General features: G+C 31.7%; 1 protein-coding gene across 4 annotated transcripts in view; it reads left to right on the top strand.

The window, feature by feature from the left end:
* The window catches only part of LOC144851944 (protein numb homolog), a 43,348-nt gene that overhangs the window by 3,643 nt on the left and 22,588 nt on the right, over positions 1–17,117 (top strand). For 2 of the 4 annotated variants that reach the window (XR_013614245.1, XM_078709613.1), the window contains exons 1-3: positions 7,838–8,032; positions 8,598–8,817; positions 9,133–9,207. Coding sequence is in view for 3 of the 4 variants with exons in the window: in XM_078709613.1 (XP_078565739.1) it covers positions 7,992–8,032; positions 8,598–8,817; positions 9,133–9,207 (336 nt within the window). In the remaining variant the exon portion in view is untranslated. Of the gene's footprint in view, positions 1–1,403; positions 1,597–7,837; positions 8,033–8,597; positions 8,818–9,132; positions 9,208–17,117 lie in introns of those variants that run through there. The other 2 variants (XM_078709614.1, XM_078709615.1) reach the window with 2 other exon arrangements.

The following is a 17,117-nucleotide window of genomic DNA, read 5'->3' as shown; positions in this document are numbered from 1 at the left end:
CCAAGGCTAATTCCCTGGGTGGAGTTTTGGGTGTAGGCCTGATTGTGCATACACCCCAGCCCAAATCCTGACCATGGAGGTAACCCATGTAACCCACAAACTTATAGCAGCCATTGTTTAGACTGTCCACTCTCAGAGACAGCTTATTGAAATGATTCCAACTCCAATGATTTATAATTCCAATAAATGTTCAGTTCATGTTCCAGTTCATTCATGAGTTTTGTCTGGAGATTAATCAACAAAGGTCCTGAACAATCTTCATGTATGTTGTGAGTCACCAGGCCTACACTCCGTGGTGAATCATCCTTTGGTCACTCTTTTGTCGATAATATTCTGTCATCATTTTCAACTTTCGATCGATCTAGTGCATACAGCAAAAATTTGATTTGTATTTACAGAAGAATGATTAATTATTAATTCATGACACATTTCGTTGGTATTTCAAAATCAGTGTTTACTGGTAAATATCGACCAAGTGGGGTCTTCCAGCTTCCGTAAGAAAAACTTTATTCAGGGATCATGAAATAAAGCAATAGACGCGGTAATAAACTAGACATAATTTTGATACTGGTAATGCATATTTTTAAAAATATAAAATTTAAAAAACATTTCTTAATTGTTTAGAATGAACACCTTCTGACATTAAGACATTGTTGTTTTTAAACGATTTTTTTAAAGCGACTATATAATAGACCCATAGAGTGTCTGTTATTGTCTGCTATGGCAAGCTCAACATGTGTACAGTATATGTTTATTAAAGTGCAAAATAGCAATTAAGCTGCGGCACCGCACGATCAGCTATAAGAATCTGTATGATTTATTTATCTCGTGGTCATTTATAAATTCACATATATTAAATAGAAATAAAAGATTGATAAGTCGACTTTAAATTATATTGGAATTAGCATTATAAATATCGCTTATATTAAAGTTGATTATTTAATTTTAGGATGATACAATTGTTTGATCAAAAAGAATTATAAATCAAGTTCTATATTTACACACATTAAAAGTAAGACACCGTATTGCTTACACCATGGAGGAATACAGTATATTTACTGTATATTTCCTCCATGCTTACACAAGTACACTTTTTTTAATGGGAGGCGATCCCTTAATGACTATGGGTCAGCGCATTATAGAAACGTATTTTACAATGCAATACTGTCATTTAATTTTTATTTTTTTTTATAATTAAACAGTTAAATATAAATTAAATTAAAAGAAATATAGGTGTGCTTCTTAAGCTATTAAATTAGTATAGTTAAACGCTTTTATTTGCTGTAATTATTTAAATAGTTATGTAGTGGACCCGTTTTTAAAATGGTTGTGTCTAAATTGCTCAAAATAGCTAGAGAAGTGTAGCCCTTTTCGATCAGCATGGAATGCCGTACGTCATCAAAAGTACGCAACTAAATTACACAGTACTGCACCTACTGTGGGCCTTGAGGTTGTTTTTGATGGTCTTCCGTTAGAAGTGAATTGGAATCAATTTTTAATCAGTTTCGTTATTTTTTATTTGAACTCATATTTAAAGTACTCTTGGATTTTTAGTTGGATTATAGTTTTACTTTGAACGGCGATGGGTCGCATAAAGTAAGTTAAACAGTTAGGCCTAATTGCAATATTTGTCTGACAAAAACTTTGTTAAATTTTTAGTTTTCGTACTAAAAATGGCTCACTCCACTTTGTTGTCTGCTGTCAAAATGTTATCCCATTCTTCCATACACACTCGGTATTTTAATAGGCCTAGGCTTACTAGACAAACATTTCATAGCTAGCCTGTTAAGCCTACCATCTACCATATTTCGCACACACATATAGGACTAGCTCATAAAAAGCATTTGTTTTGAGGGACTCTAGGCCTAGCAAGCTAGGCCTAGAGGCCAGCACTCACTGCTACTGGTGGTATGGTGCGCGAGCAGTACAGTGCCACACCGCCAATGAGTGGGGAAGTGGCAACCTAACTAGGCCTAGGCTAGGCCTAGCTTTTTTATTAGTAATACTACTACTATTACTCTAGGCCTTACTGACAGTGGGTGTCTGACATTTATTTTGAGCACATCTTTATTTTTTATTCTTTCTACACATTTTTAATCAGTTGTTTTTTAGGTAAATGATATATAGGCTAGGCCTATGATATGTAAAAATAAAATAATATTACTGTATTGTTTGGTATTGTACTTCACCATTATTATTAGGTTTGTCTTTTCTTTCAACAAAAGTTTAACCAATTAATTACATTTTGTTACCTAGTTTTCAGTAGTAATCAGTATCTGATCTTGATGGTTTGTGAAGGTCATTGACATGACCACTGTCTGGAAGATGATTGACAGAGAGATGAATGCCATATTAAGCATTCCCAGTTACCAGAACTGCCTCAAAATGTCATCAGTCCCATATTAAGATGTCATCCAATAACCCTAAGTGATAAACACTCAAAATTGCTGGAGGGGTTGTTGTAATTGGCCGAGTCTATTTTTAGTTGCAGGAAAAATGTACAATAATATTTGTTTACAGATCTAGCAAAAGTAGCTTGATTATAAATTTAAAAATATCACAATAATATGATTTTAATTGATAAATCATACAACATTGTATGATTTATTTTGTTTTGATTTATTTTTTATGTACAGTATATATTTTTATTTTAAGGCATCCTATAATTGGCGATTTTTCGCTGTTGGATTCGGTTGAAATAAAATAAAAAATAAATCCATGTTCTGGATCTCAAATGGAATTAAGTATATAATTGTGTTGGCATCCAATTTACCTATAGTCTTACTTAATTGTACTGTGCGATCTAATTGTTTTAATATTGTAATGTTGTGTTAATCTGGTTACAATCTATCAATTGCTCAATAATGGCCTATCAAAGAACAAAAATGAAATTGAGCTGTGAACGAGTTCAAACCATTTGTGGTTACGGTATTGCCAATAACTAGTGGCAAGTGAAATGGACACATCCTTCCTCCTACTGACATCTTAGTGTAAATATACACACTTGCTACTTAGTACTTCATGTGTACTAGTCATCAGTTTGTGTGTTAATTGCATTGTTACCGTCTTCTTTCATTGGCGACCCTGAATTAGGGTCAATAATTGTCTGATAATGATATTCACTGGCTCTTTCAAAGGACCTCTACTACTACACTACAGTAAAGTCTCAGTTTATTCTTAAAGTGTCTTATTTTTTCTTTCATTATCCAGCCTCCAGTATTGAGTAGGTGGTATAGGAAATGCTATTGTTTATTCCACTATTATACTTTGTTAAAGTAATCAAAATACCAGTTGTTTATATTGTATAAAATTTGCACAGTATTATTTTAGTTTGAAAAGAAACTTATTCATAATTTTGGTTTATTGTTTTCTGTTATCATCACATCCTGATGCCTGGTCTTGTGATGAGCTTATTAGTTCTGTTATTTTATTTATTTTTACTGGTATTTTCTTTGTGAAAGCCAGCCTATTGTGCTGTATCTTTAATTAATCTTTTTGATTAACAATTCACATTTTGAGACAGGTTAGTTTACTTTAGTATTAGTAAATATTTAGTATACAGTGTATATAAAAAAAGATATTAAATTTAGTAGTATGGTTCTACAGTATGAAAGGAAGGGACATAATGAATGTACAGGTACTTAAAAACTCTCGCTAAAATACAGTACTGTACTTAGTATATAGTATAGAAGAGTTGAGTTGGCTACAGTACAGTTAGTACATAAAATAAATGTTTAAAAAAAATATGAGTAGTTTACAGTAGTGTGCACATTGTGCAACGTATTATTTAGTAGTCTGCTGTGGTCGGGCAATTTTTATTTTATTTTTGAATGGTTTCCTTATTATTACAATAGTTCACTTCATACTGTAGCATGAGACTCTACAAGGTCTATTGTACTTGAATACATAATAATATTTTACACTGTTACAACTTACAGTTAGCTATAATGTACAGGTAGTAAAAACTAGGAACCCATATTGTACAGTAGCTGTTATATTATTAAACTACTGTACATAAATTTTCATTCTATTCCACAACAATGAGTTCCAAAGATACAGTAGGTCATTAGGTCTTTTGTATTTTATATTGCTTGATTAGTCCATGTTGATCACGAATGTAAATATTATGTGTGTATTGTTTTGCTTGTGTTTTTCTGCCAAGAAAACAATTATCATTGTACTATATGTACTTTATGAATGACTGAATCTGTACATTTATACAGTAGCACTGTATCATCTACTCTTGGATAAAAAAAGAAGTGGCCTGAGCTAAATAAGGAAATGCTCCTTCATTGCAATATTATAAGTTGAAATTCAACAACATTCCAATTCTCCACACCTGTGTTGCTACCATACTGGTTGATGAGTGACGCATGATATTGGATAATAATAATTCCATAGAGTTTTGAAGACTATTCAGAATGGATGACATCTGGTAACATTGTGCGTCAATGTTTATAATAAAATTGATATAGCCTAATTTAAACAGGGGCTAGACCAAACTGTACTGTATTGTTTTTGTATAGAAAATGGATTGCTTGTATAGTACTGTGTACACACACAGTGTGGAGGAGGGGTTTGTGATATGATGACCTATAAATCTATTTCTAATGTATTATATAGGCTACTGTATTGTATGCTATAAATATATAGAAGATGATTTGGCTTATACTGTAGTTGGACAGTACATCCGAAAAAAAACCCATTTTGGCACACATGGCGTGTAATACTGTGACTATACTTGAGACTCTTATAATATTACTGATAGTAGCAACCTACTGTATAGTTAGTTTATAGTTCAAATTTGTTTTTAGTTAAAAAATCCAAATTACTTTAAAATACCATACCATATGTGGATGACTGGTTTAATTTGTTTTTTAGTTTGCGTTAATGGTAGCAAAACTGTTAATTATGATTGTTAACTGAGGCTATTCAAAGAGATTTGTCCACGGATCACTGCAGTGCATTTTACAAATTAACAAAAATTTACCATGAATGAATACAATCCATTCAGTAAATTACAGTACTGTACGGTCTTCAACTTCATTGAACGTAACACTTTTCTAGATTAGCAGAAAACGTTCTTAATTAAAGATTTTGTTGATGTAAATTTTTAAAACACACATAATGTGTAAAATCTACAGCCTGGATAGTTTTCTTATTTTGCACAACTCTAGTGTATTAATAATGTTCCACCTTAGTAGACAAATTCAGAATGTTGGATACAGAGTTTAAAAAAAAACTAAACATACTGTATGTATTTTAAACAGTGATTGTACTGTAGGTGTCCGTTCGGACAGGTTGAAATTTACCTCTTATTCCCGCTGTGCAACCGTGTGCGGTAATTCAATTTTGCCTCAGATACTGCAGCTATAAAACAAACGGTAATTCCACTTCGTACACCTCTTAATGTTCAAATCAGTAGTGTGATGTGGGAGCAGGTGGCACAACAATACAGCTCAGTACTAATTCTTAGATATTGTTCCATAATTAATAAGTATACTGTACTCCTGTACATTAGATTTAAATTGACAATGTGTACAATACAGCAGCTACTGTACAGTACTGTACATCTAACTACTACTTTTTAAAGTACTGTACTGTACTTGGAAACATACTATACAGTAACTATAATCACGGCATGGCAACAGAGTACAGTATTATGTCATACCTGTACACTTGGCTACTGTATGACTAACATAAGCCATATTACGTATAGAGGAATTCCCCTATGAGTACCGCAAGGGTATGCTTTTGTTTACACGCACTTGATAGCATGAAAGGTTTTAATTTACTTTGAATAATGTTGGCTTATCTTAAAATCTGTACAAATTACGCCTTTCACTATTGGGAGCTTATCTTGTGTAGATCTTATTAATAATGTAAATACAAGTTTACTAACTGTTTGTTAGTAAATTGTAATGTACAGGTGACTAAGATACTAGAGTCTATTTTGTGACTAACTGTACCTTACCTGGATAAACATTAACACTATTACTACTACAGTAACACAGTTGAACACCCCTATTGGAATGATGGTGTTGTCCACAAACTGGGCCATCTTTCTATTGAAAATCATTCATCCCAATACTAAATACTGTACATTATTAAAGTTGTTTGTAACTGTAAGTTAATTTTATATTTCCATGCTACTGTATGGAAGGCCAAAATGTATGGAAGGCCAAAAAGTATTGCTCAACATACTGTAGGAACTGTACTATTCCACTTGAAAAAGTTTTAATGTAGTACAGTATAAATATGTACATATAAAAGTCATTTTAAAAAAGGTAAAAAAATCCCCAGGCAGTATCTGAAGTAACCTCCGACAGAGTTCATAAGCAACCAACCATTACCGTTTGTCTCATCGTCGTTCTTATAATAGGTTAAACTGTAATTTAGTTCAGTGTCTCAATATATTCCCAGTGTAATTCCCAGGTCAATTGTTTTCATTTTAAAATAACTCCTAATTAAAGTACAGTAAATGAGAAAGAGACAGCATTATTGCTTTGACAAAGGATCTGATTTCAGTTCTGGCTTTTAATTTATATCATGCTTTTAAGTTAACTGTATAACTATTAAAATGTCATGTTTTATCTCATACAGTAAACAAACTGCAATGTGGATAATGTCAAAATGATACAGAGCATTTATTTATGTCATAAACAAACTTGTGTTGTATAAAAATGACTGTTTTCAACTTAGTACATAATCAAATCTACACTCTTCCATTTTGTGATTAATTGTCATTGCTTGGACCACAAGAGCTAAGGTATCACTGTATTAATCTGATTTTAAGCCTTTTTTAACTATTTTTTAAATATCATTTTCTGATACTGCAAGTACTAAAAAGTGGACTACAGTATTTGATTATGGTCCTACAGTAATGTACAGTAAGTGTAGATTGTACAGTACTGTCTAATTTGCTACAGTAATGTACAATCTACAGTACAGTACATCAATTCATGGAGTTGTACATTACAATACTGTATAGTATTGTACAGTACATCAATTCATTCATGGAGCACATTGGAGTGGACTAGGAAATTTTATTCTAGAGAATTAAATGATTGGATTAAATTAGCTCTCACCTTAGACTATTCTTCTGGTCTTTTCACCTTTATCTAGTTATTGTGTTATCAACAATAGAAACACACCTTTTGAATACTTTTAACCACAGTGATCTACAGTACAAGCTAGAGTATATTTTTACTTATTTTATAGTATAGCTTTAATACTTTATTCATAAATACTAAATAAATTCTATCTTGTGTACTCATACAGTACAGTAAAATAGGCATCGTCAATATTATGGATTATAAAAAAAACTCTATTTTTTGTTATACAAAATTGTCCTTTATCATTGATACAGTACTTCTTGGGTTTTTCCAAATATTTATTTTTTTGAAACACGTGTCAAAAATGCAAACACACAGTAGGATACAGGGAAAAATAAATCCATGGATCCAAACCAATTGTTAATGTTACATACAGTACAGTGCAGTATGGTGCTTTAGTACAGTAGGTACAGTATTCGCACTGGTGGAAATATCCTGGTACTGTACCTTTGTTTGTACAGACAGAGCTAGGATACAGTACAGTATATGAACTGACACCTGGCCTAGGATTTGTAAGCAAGTATATCATTAGCTACCACCAAGGTTCATTTCCACTTTTAAGTACTTACTGTACAATAAGGCAATATCAAAAGAATCATTTTCTTAATGTCATAAACACTAATGTAACCTTTAAACCTTAGCGAATGATTTTAGGAGGTTGTTATAAAACATAACAATCTGTGCCGTCATCTACTAATAAAAAATAAAGCCTCACTTTACGAATGCTTAGAAACCACCACCTGAACAAGCATGTTTATAGAAATCTAGCGTCAACGTAATTGATTTAATGGTTTTCATGCATAAGATTAATTATTGTATTGCGCTTCATTTTTCAATATTCATTCTCTTGGAGATGTGATACAATCTTGTCGCAGCATGGCGTTTGATGGAGCTACATTAGATTTAGAAGAAATCAGGTTTTTGAAATAATTATTTAAAATATTTAAATAATCTAGTATTGAGTAAATTTCATATTTTTATAGTGTATCTGTATATTTTTATGTACAGTATGTTCGACTGCAAGCGCTTGTAATTTCTTCGGTTTGTTTGAGATAATAAAGTTTTTTTATGTGTTAACCATCATCAGCATTTTCTTAATAGTTAATACTGTACTTAAAGTTTCAAACGGAAGGAATCGCGTTTTCACAATAGTGATCCGTGATGGTGGAGAAAATTTGTAATCAATTAAGTTTGCTTTGTTGAATCCTGTCACCGTCATGAGTTTTGTGATGTTTATTTGTATTAATTATTATGTTTACGGAAATAAATGAAATGAAAATGAAATACAGTACATACATGTTTTCGTTTATACAGTAGTATACTGTACAGCAATGAAATAAAAGAAGAACTTCAGCAAAAGAAAAAAAGTAAAACAGGAAGAAAAACTAAATTTAGTCATTGGATGATCTCAGGTCATCGTCTGCAGGACAGGAATGTTTATTATTAATTTAATTGTTAAAATTATTTTGTTTTTGTTTATAGGGAATTTTTCTTTGGTGGGCGGAAGCGCAGTAGCAGTGCTGGTGGCGAAGGAGGCAGCCCCCCTAAGCGTGGAAATCGCCTTAGAAGATCACTAAGCATGAAGAAACTAAGGCGGAGTTTCAGGCGGAAGGAATCACGTGTTCCAACAGCGAGTAAACCTCACCAATGGCAGCAAGACGAAAAACTTGTACGTGCTGGCTCGTGTAACTTTTCCGTTAAAGTAAGTAATTTCTCTACTCAGTAATTGTATAAAATACTATACAGTACAGTATCCACAAAATATATTGACTATAATACTGTACAGTGTTTTCTATAATTACCACGCAGTTACAATGGATAACTGTACTGTAGTCCCGTAAAATTATTGCGGGATTAAATGCCTCCAACCGGACTTGAACCTGATAAGAAGAACATCATAACTATTACGCTTCATGTTTAAGAAATTTAAAATACCTGTCACACAATTAACAAAATACATTGATGGCATTATTTATAAAAATCACAAAACATTGTTTTATTGTTGTTATTTTTTCAGTACCTTGGATCTGTCGAGGTTACAGAATCGCGTGGTATGAATGTATGTGAAGATGCGGCAAAGGTTTTAAGAGAGGTTGGTTTTAGAATATATTGTATGTCAAACAAAAAAATGTGATGTCATATTATAGCTACCATATTTGGGCACATCACACTTTTTTGATCAAACTAGTTTGATAGTGTACAGTAGACAGAGCTTAAGATTTTTGCAGTTTATGAATTATTTTAGGATGTTTTGAATTCACTGTATCAGTAACAGTGGTATGTGTTCAGGATGTTGAACATACAGGAACATAGGATTTCTTTAAGCTATATGGTGGCAGTTATTGATGCCGCCTCAATTCATCCATTTATGCAGCCTACAGTAGTCGCATTATCTACTCAGCCTAAATTATTATTAAAGTGGTTTTTCAAAAAAACTCTGCTCCCACCTGAAGAAGCCTTTTCATATCCACTGTATACTGTAATTGTCAAGATTTATGCAATGTTATACCCACTCTTGTCCCCTTGGTTTGTTTTCATTCACCCTTAGCCTTTGTAATATAATGACATCACAAAATGTTAACATTGACATGTACTATTGTATAGTGTGTTAAACTTGGTTTTGTATAGAGAGTTACATAACTCGGTTTTGTATGAGCAAAATTTAATTTCTGTTTCGAATACGGGATGATCCCTAAAAGAAGACTCCAACCATTGTATCTATACAATGTCACATCAACGTTTATCTACCATTTAAGCGTCAGACAACTGTAAAAACATCCTTCTGACCTAACATACCATTTTACAAACAGATGAACAAATGTTTATACATTGAGCATCAGCTTTCATTGGTTGGCATCCAGACGTGCTGTTCCGCACAGTTCAATGATAGAAGATGGACTTATATCTAAGTGTGCAATTTAAAACCGTTTATATCTATACTGTGTTGGTGCGGATACTGTATAAGCCAACGATTGGAGTATTTTAGGGGCATTTTGATATTTGGGTGCAAATTTATTTTATGGCCCAAAGGGTGACAAGGCTCTTTAGAGTCAGTCTTCCGTCCCTGACTGTATACTACTCACATGTCTAAAGCTCTGTCTACACTACTATCAAACTAGTTTGGTAGTGATACACTTAAATATGATAGTAATATGACAACATCACATCTCACATTTTTTGTCACATACAATTTGATGGTTGTAGACAGAGCTTAAAAAAATATTTACTACATTATATTGTTGACTTGCCCCAAGTTATTGTCACCATCAGCTTATGATTTTACAGCACTTTAAAGTACATGTACTGTAAATGAATCAGAAAAATTATTCCATCTCAAGGTATGACACGCCATGTGTGCCAAAATGTTTTCCTTACCAAAGTAAACAGCCAAATCGCTGTCTAGAATCTTAGACTAAAGTGCATTACGGTATTAATGTCATAATACCCATGCTGTGCATAGTCACATAAAACTCTGCTTGGTTGTGGAATACTTATAGTGGGGTGCCTTAGGGTCAAAAACGTTACACGGATGACAAAGTTTTCAAATTTTGCACATATGTTCACTTGGACATACAGATTAAAAAAATCACTGTAGCCAAGAAAAAAAATGTATTTTATGACCATATTTGGAGTATTTTCAAAATGGCCACCAAAACAAAATGATGGTCCATATCTTAGTAACCGGTAGGGGTACAGAGTTCATTTTAGTGTTAAATTGCTTAGAACACATATGTTTCTATTCACTCTAATACAACATTTTATTAGAAAATGGCCGGAATCATCATTTCCGGAATTGTGACCTTTGACCCTAGTATGGTCATATCTCGATAACTACTGACAGTAGAAACATGAGGTTGGTCTTAAAATATTCACAATATACATGTTAGTAGTTGGTCTAACGAACTATTTTTCCCAAAAGTGACTGGAAATCATAATATTGACCTTTGACCCGATAACCTCAAATTTCGTTACCGAATGCGCATAACATCAAAATATTGGGCTTAAATTGTCAAAAATGTATATTTTTGTATTAATTAAGGTAATGACTGAATTTGTCAATTGACCAGAAGTAATGATATTAACTTTTGACTTAAATTTTGTTTTATATCACTACAACTAACTTCAGTGTTATAGAGAAGCAGTGGCTTTTCGACATAATCTATTTTTTAACATTCCAAAGACCAGTTAAAATAAATCACAATATTTGTTATAATAGTTTCTATTCTTGTTAACAACCCAATTTTTGTAGATATCTTCCTTGATAGCAGATGGTAGTGCTTTCATATCACGGATGTGAACACTTACCCAACGACTGTAATTCTGATGGTCAAATGCGAAAAACAGGTAGATAAGTGCTTCTATGAGTAGCTTACTTCTGGTATTGGTGTGAATAAGCATCCCAATGTAAATTGGTAGAGGTGGTTCTCGGTTTAGGTTATGACGCTCAGTAGGCCTACCAGTTTCTTCTCTTACCTTCTTCTTGGAGTTATAAGAAATCAATTGGGATATTGTAAGGCATGTCTGTGAATTGTCAACGTGCTCCTTCGTGTTTGGCCCATATAAAATCATAGCTATCAGCATTTTTAAACTTGGTGATACCATCTCTTGGCAACGAGGAGGAAATGCCCCTTTGAACTGAAAACCATCCGTCATTTGAAAAATATCTTCTCTGCAGATTTTTGCAACCTTTGCAAACAACAGCGCTTCTTCTTCATACTGTCGACGATGCACATCTTTCCACATTTGATATATGGCCTCTTCAAAAATTAAAACACATTTGTATCCATCAAAATGCTCATGTAGGCCCATGGTTTCGAAATGTTGTAGAAGGATTTCTTTCAAGCGCGTTTTATTAAATGATATATTCTCTCCAAATTGATGAAGACGATCTTCAAACCAAGAATGTAAATGTGATAATTGAAATAACAATGTTCCCTCTTCTACTAATCCCTCTACATAAGAAACCAATTCTGCAAACACTCTGCCTTTCACACGATCTCTTTCTGTTTTAGAAAAAGACAAAGTATTGCTTTGATGTTTTCTATATCGATTTCTAAATTGCGTCAAATAATCCATGTGGTATTTTGCTGCAATAGCTACTAAATCACCATTCGAAATAGTAGCAAGAAGATCAAAATCATTCATTTCTGTCGCCATTCTTCGAAGTATTTTGTCAGTGACACCTTTGAGTATTCATGAAGCTTTTGAAATGTATCTTTTTTGCAGAAAATACAGTTATTTCTGCTAGGACTTGCAACTTTCTGTCTTTTTGAAGACCGCTCTTTCGTATCTATGTTTTCTTTTACTTGATGTTTTCTTAACCTTTCCAGCTTAGTGTTGTTGAACTTCAAATGGCAAGAATGATGCCACGAGGCACCGTTTTTAATAAAAGCCTCCGGTGTACCATGGTCTCCATATTCTAATGAAAGTGGTGAAGCTTGTAGTTGCTTAAAGCCGTCTACATTGTTTAAAAACGCTTCGTACACACATCTAGCATTAATGTTTCCTCGTTTTTGTGGACACCTTAAACTTTCCGATGTAACAGACTGGCATATAATGCATCTTGACCAGTCCATTGTAAGTGTTTACTTACACCTAGTCTAGTCATAGGGCTAGTGTCTCGAACATAAATTCTGTGAAATATATAGAGTAAACTTAAACAAATAACAATCCTGATAGTTAAAAAATAAATATGAATGTTTTTCTTTTATTCATTTTCTATCATTCATGTTTTAACCAAAATACGTGTAAGAAGCAATTCCTGTACCTATGGGTCCTAAACCTATAGCCTACATCAATTATTTAAAATTATTAAAAAAAAATTGTAATTATTAAAATTATTTAAAGTTAAATTTAATAATGATGTGTAATTGCAATATAATTTTTCACAAAACTACACTTGGGACTCCCTGTAACTAAGCATTTGCTAGGCCTATGAGAGGCATCCGCTTTGCATTGCCACAGTCGTTTTCGCCGTGGAGGTATGCCTAGCAACGAGCCTGTGTTAGCCTAGCCTAATTGATAATCAATTTAAATGCTTAAAAGAAACAAGAAAGTAAATTAATGGTAACCTAATGCTTTAAAGTGGTAAATCAATATATATATTTAATAAAAACACTTGTTTGAAATCAACAACTGCTTTATAAGCATAAAAATACTTACCACTTGGCAATTATCCACCTGTCAACACGTTTGGCTTCATAAACTTTTAGCCAATCAGAATGCCGGATTTTATGAATACTCATTTTGGAGGGAAATCTTTGTCTAGGTAATACTATAGTAATTGATTGTATATAAAAGGGGTTCTATGGACCTTAAATAATGAAATCATTGTTATTATTAGTATTTATTATTCTCAAATAGAAACTATTATAACAAATATTGTGATTTATTTTAACTGGTCTTTGGAATGTTAAAAAATAGATTATGTCGAAAAGGCACTGCTTCTCTATAACACTGAAGTTAGTTGTAGTGATATAAAACAAAATTTAAGTCAAAAGTTAATATCATTACTTCTGGTCAATTGACAAATTCAGTCATTACCTTAATTAATACAAAAATATACATTTTTGACAATTTAAGCCCAATATTTTGATGTTATGCGCATTCGGTAACGAAATTTGAGGTTATCGGGTCAAAGGTCAATATTATGATTTCCAGTCACTTTTGGGAAAAATAGTCCGTTAGACCAAATACTAACATGTATATTTTGAATATTTTAAGACCAACCTCATGTTTCTACTGTCAGTAGTTATCGAGATATGACCATACTAGGGTCAAAGGTCACAATTCCGGAAATGATGATTCCGGCCATTTTCTAATAAAATGTTGTATTAGAGTGAATAGAAACATATGTGTTCTAAGCAATTTAACACTAAAATGAACTCTGTACTCCTACCGGTTACTAAGATATGGACCATCATTTTGTTTTGGCGGCCATTTTGAAAATACTCCAAATATGGTCATAAAATACATTTTTTTTCTTGGCTACAGTGATTTTTTTAATCTGTATGTCCAAGTGAACATATGTGCAAAATTTGAAAACTTTGTCATCCGTGTAACGTTTTTGACCATTTTTTCCCTTAAGGCACCCCACTATTATCACCACATTATACACACGATTCTACTTAGCATCAATCTTTACGACAAAGCTGTTTAAATTTAAATTGCTCCGGATGTAGAATTTTACTTTAGAATAATAATAATAATAATAATGTTCCACGTATTGCATATATCCTACTATACTAATCTATTTGATTATTTTAAATTTAATATTGATAATGTATTTATTTTTGTTGTTTTTAAAAGTTGGTGGGTCTCTGAGTTTAAATCCAATGTTATTCTGTTTGATACTTCTTTATATTATTTAGGTTTTGCTATTTCCGGGGGAATTTTATTTTATTTATATTAAACCAATCAGTTGATTTTGAAATAAAATATTTTAAAAATATGAAAAAAAAAATTATAATGTGACCCTTTTTTAAAATTTGATAAGTCTCCAATTTTAAATCCAAGGTTATTCTGTTCGATACTTCCTTATACAGTATTATTTAGGTTTTGCTATTTCCGGGGGTATTTTTATATTTTATTCTATTTATAATCAATCAGTTGATTTTGAAATAAAATATTTAAAAAATAAGAATAAGAAATAATTATAATTTGACCCTTTTAACCATCAATTGTGCGTCCAATTGTTCATTTGTTGAAATTCTCTATTGCATGGTTTAAAATTCCTAGATACAGACTCTGACTGTATACAATGTATAGCTTTAAGGGTTATTGTTATTTTGCATGACAATAGCCTACCACAAATGAAAAAGAAAGTCCATGATAAGCAGCTCCTTTCAAGTGAGGTTGTGTGGAAACTACACACAATAGATTATTTATGCTGTTGGTTTTCTAGTAGTACCAACACACAATATCAACAATGGGGCTTTATGATATTTTATAGACCAATATTTATTATGATAAATTGCGTAGTAAATTATTATGAATGTATATTTTCTATTTTTAAATATCAAACTAATTTTAATATTTATCAAAAGGAAGTTTACTGAAAAAAATGACAATGCTGTGGTATATCAGTAGTTGGATTTCAATGGAGATACAAAAAAATAATAAAAGGCTAAAATAAAATGATAAAGTAAAACAGCCAGAAAGAAATTGCTGAGCTTTTGGTAACACTAACCTTTCCTCAGTTATATTATAATTATAATATTTAATATGTAAGTACCTGTTACTGTACTTAATGTAGCAGGTGTACAATATAACTTATAAGCATACTGTGCTGCTGTACTGTACTCAATTCATTTGTTGGGCTAGTAAAGATAACTTATTTAGGTCTAGTAGAGATAAACTTTACCCTAAGTTAAATTAACAATTGTTTACCAATACCAGATATAATATTCACCTGTCATCTTGTAGTATTGTACAGTATTGTATTTTTAAGAGACAGTACAGTAGGCCCACTTACTATTTGGGCTAGTAAAATATACAGCCAATTAGGACAGTGGGGCCAGTGACAACATTACCAAATGTAATCCCTTCTCCTCCGACATGGTAAACTTTGACATCTCCCACACTAAACATAGTAGTACCTGAACAGTAGTGTATTTTTATGAGACAATACACAGTAGGCCCACAACACTATTTGGGCTAGTAAAATAGACACAGCCAATTAGCACAGAGTGGGGTTAGTGCCAAACTTCAATACCAAATGTAAGCCTTTCTCCTCCCACATGGTATTTAACTTTGAGATCTCCCACACTAAACATGCTTGAATAATTTATATTTTTTCACTAATTATGGAATGCAATGATTTTCAAGGCTGTGGCATTACACAAATTAATTTCTAATTGTGAAATAAGGAAGAAAAAATCAACATTTATCACAGATAAAACAAGATATTTGAAACTGAATTTTTACATGTATTTGTTATAAATATTCTATTACTTCCTCCATCAGAACATGTATTAATATACGTAGTATATAAAGTGACCATGATAATAATACTATATTAGCATTTTAATTAATTACAGATTTCCCAGGCTAAGATGCTTTTATCTTCTTATTTCAGTGGATTTTTGTGAATCTAATTTCTTTTGATTCAGCGAGCACACATGCACAAACAAATGCATCCTTTTAAAAATATAATTATAAATTATGTCAATTTATACTAAAATAAAAATAAATCTATGGTGAAATTATTCATTATTGTCCTTACTTTAGCTGTGATTGATTTACCGTGCTAAGAAGAGACAAAAATACAATCTACTTCTTACCGGGGTGGGTCCAGGCCGATAGCATTGAGTAAAAATTTATTTATGATTTAATTTGTTTGTATCGTGTTAGCACTCCCATCCTGCATCTGGAGTAATTATTACAGTAAATTGTATTTTATAACATTTTTAATAAGTATTATAGTAATTACCTAATATTAACAGGCCTTCAAATTCGTTTTAATTTCAGAAAAATGAAATAATATTTTGATTACTATAAACAGACTGAACGTTCAGATATTTTTACATTGTTATTAATATGATATTAAATATTTTTATTAATAAATATTAACTTTCTTATTGTTAACAAAACAGGCTTAAAAATGTTGTAAAGACTTTAATTTCAGAAAAATAAAATAATAATAATTACTAAGTAGTTTACAGTTGTTCACGCAGACTAAACTTTCAGATATTTTTTTAGATTTGTATAAATATAATATTAGTATTTATTAATAAATATTAACTTTATTATTGTTAAACAAAACAGGCTTAAAAATTTATTTTGTAAAGACTTTTAATTTCAGGAGACAGAACGTTTAGATATTTTTTATGGTGGTTTAACAAGAAACAGTTTTAACACTCTACATTGTGTTAAACCCATTAGAAAAAAAGAAAGAAATTAAGTAAAGTTAATATGACATCATCAAATTGTAAGTAGTGATTACTGGTTTCCATATTTTTTTGTTGAAACATAGAAATTTATATGGTATTTTCTACAGTTTAT

The sequence above is a fragment of the Antedon bifida genome, chromosome 9, assembly GCF_963402885.1.
Source record: "Antedon bifida chromosome 9, ecAntBifi1.1, whole genome shotgun sequence".
NCBI lineage: Eukaryota > Metazoa > Echinodermata > Crinoidea > Comatulida > Antedonidae > Antedon > Antedon bifida.
This window is presented reverse-complemented; position numbering and strand designations above follow the sequence as displayed.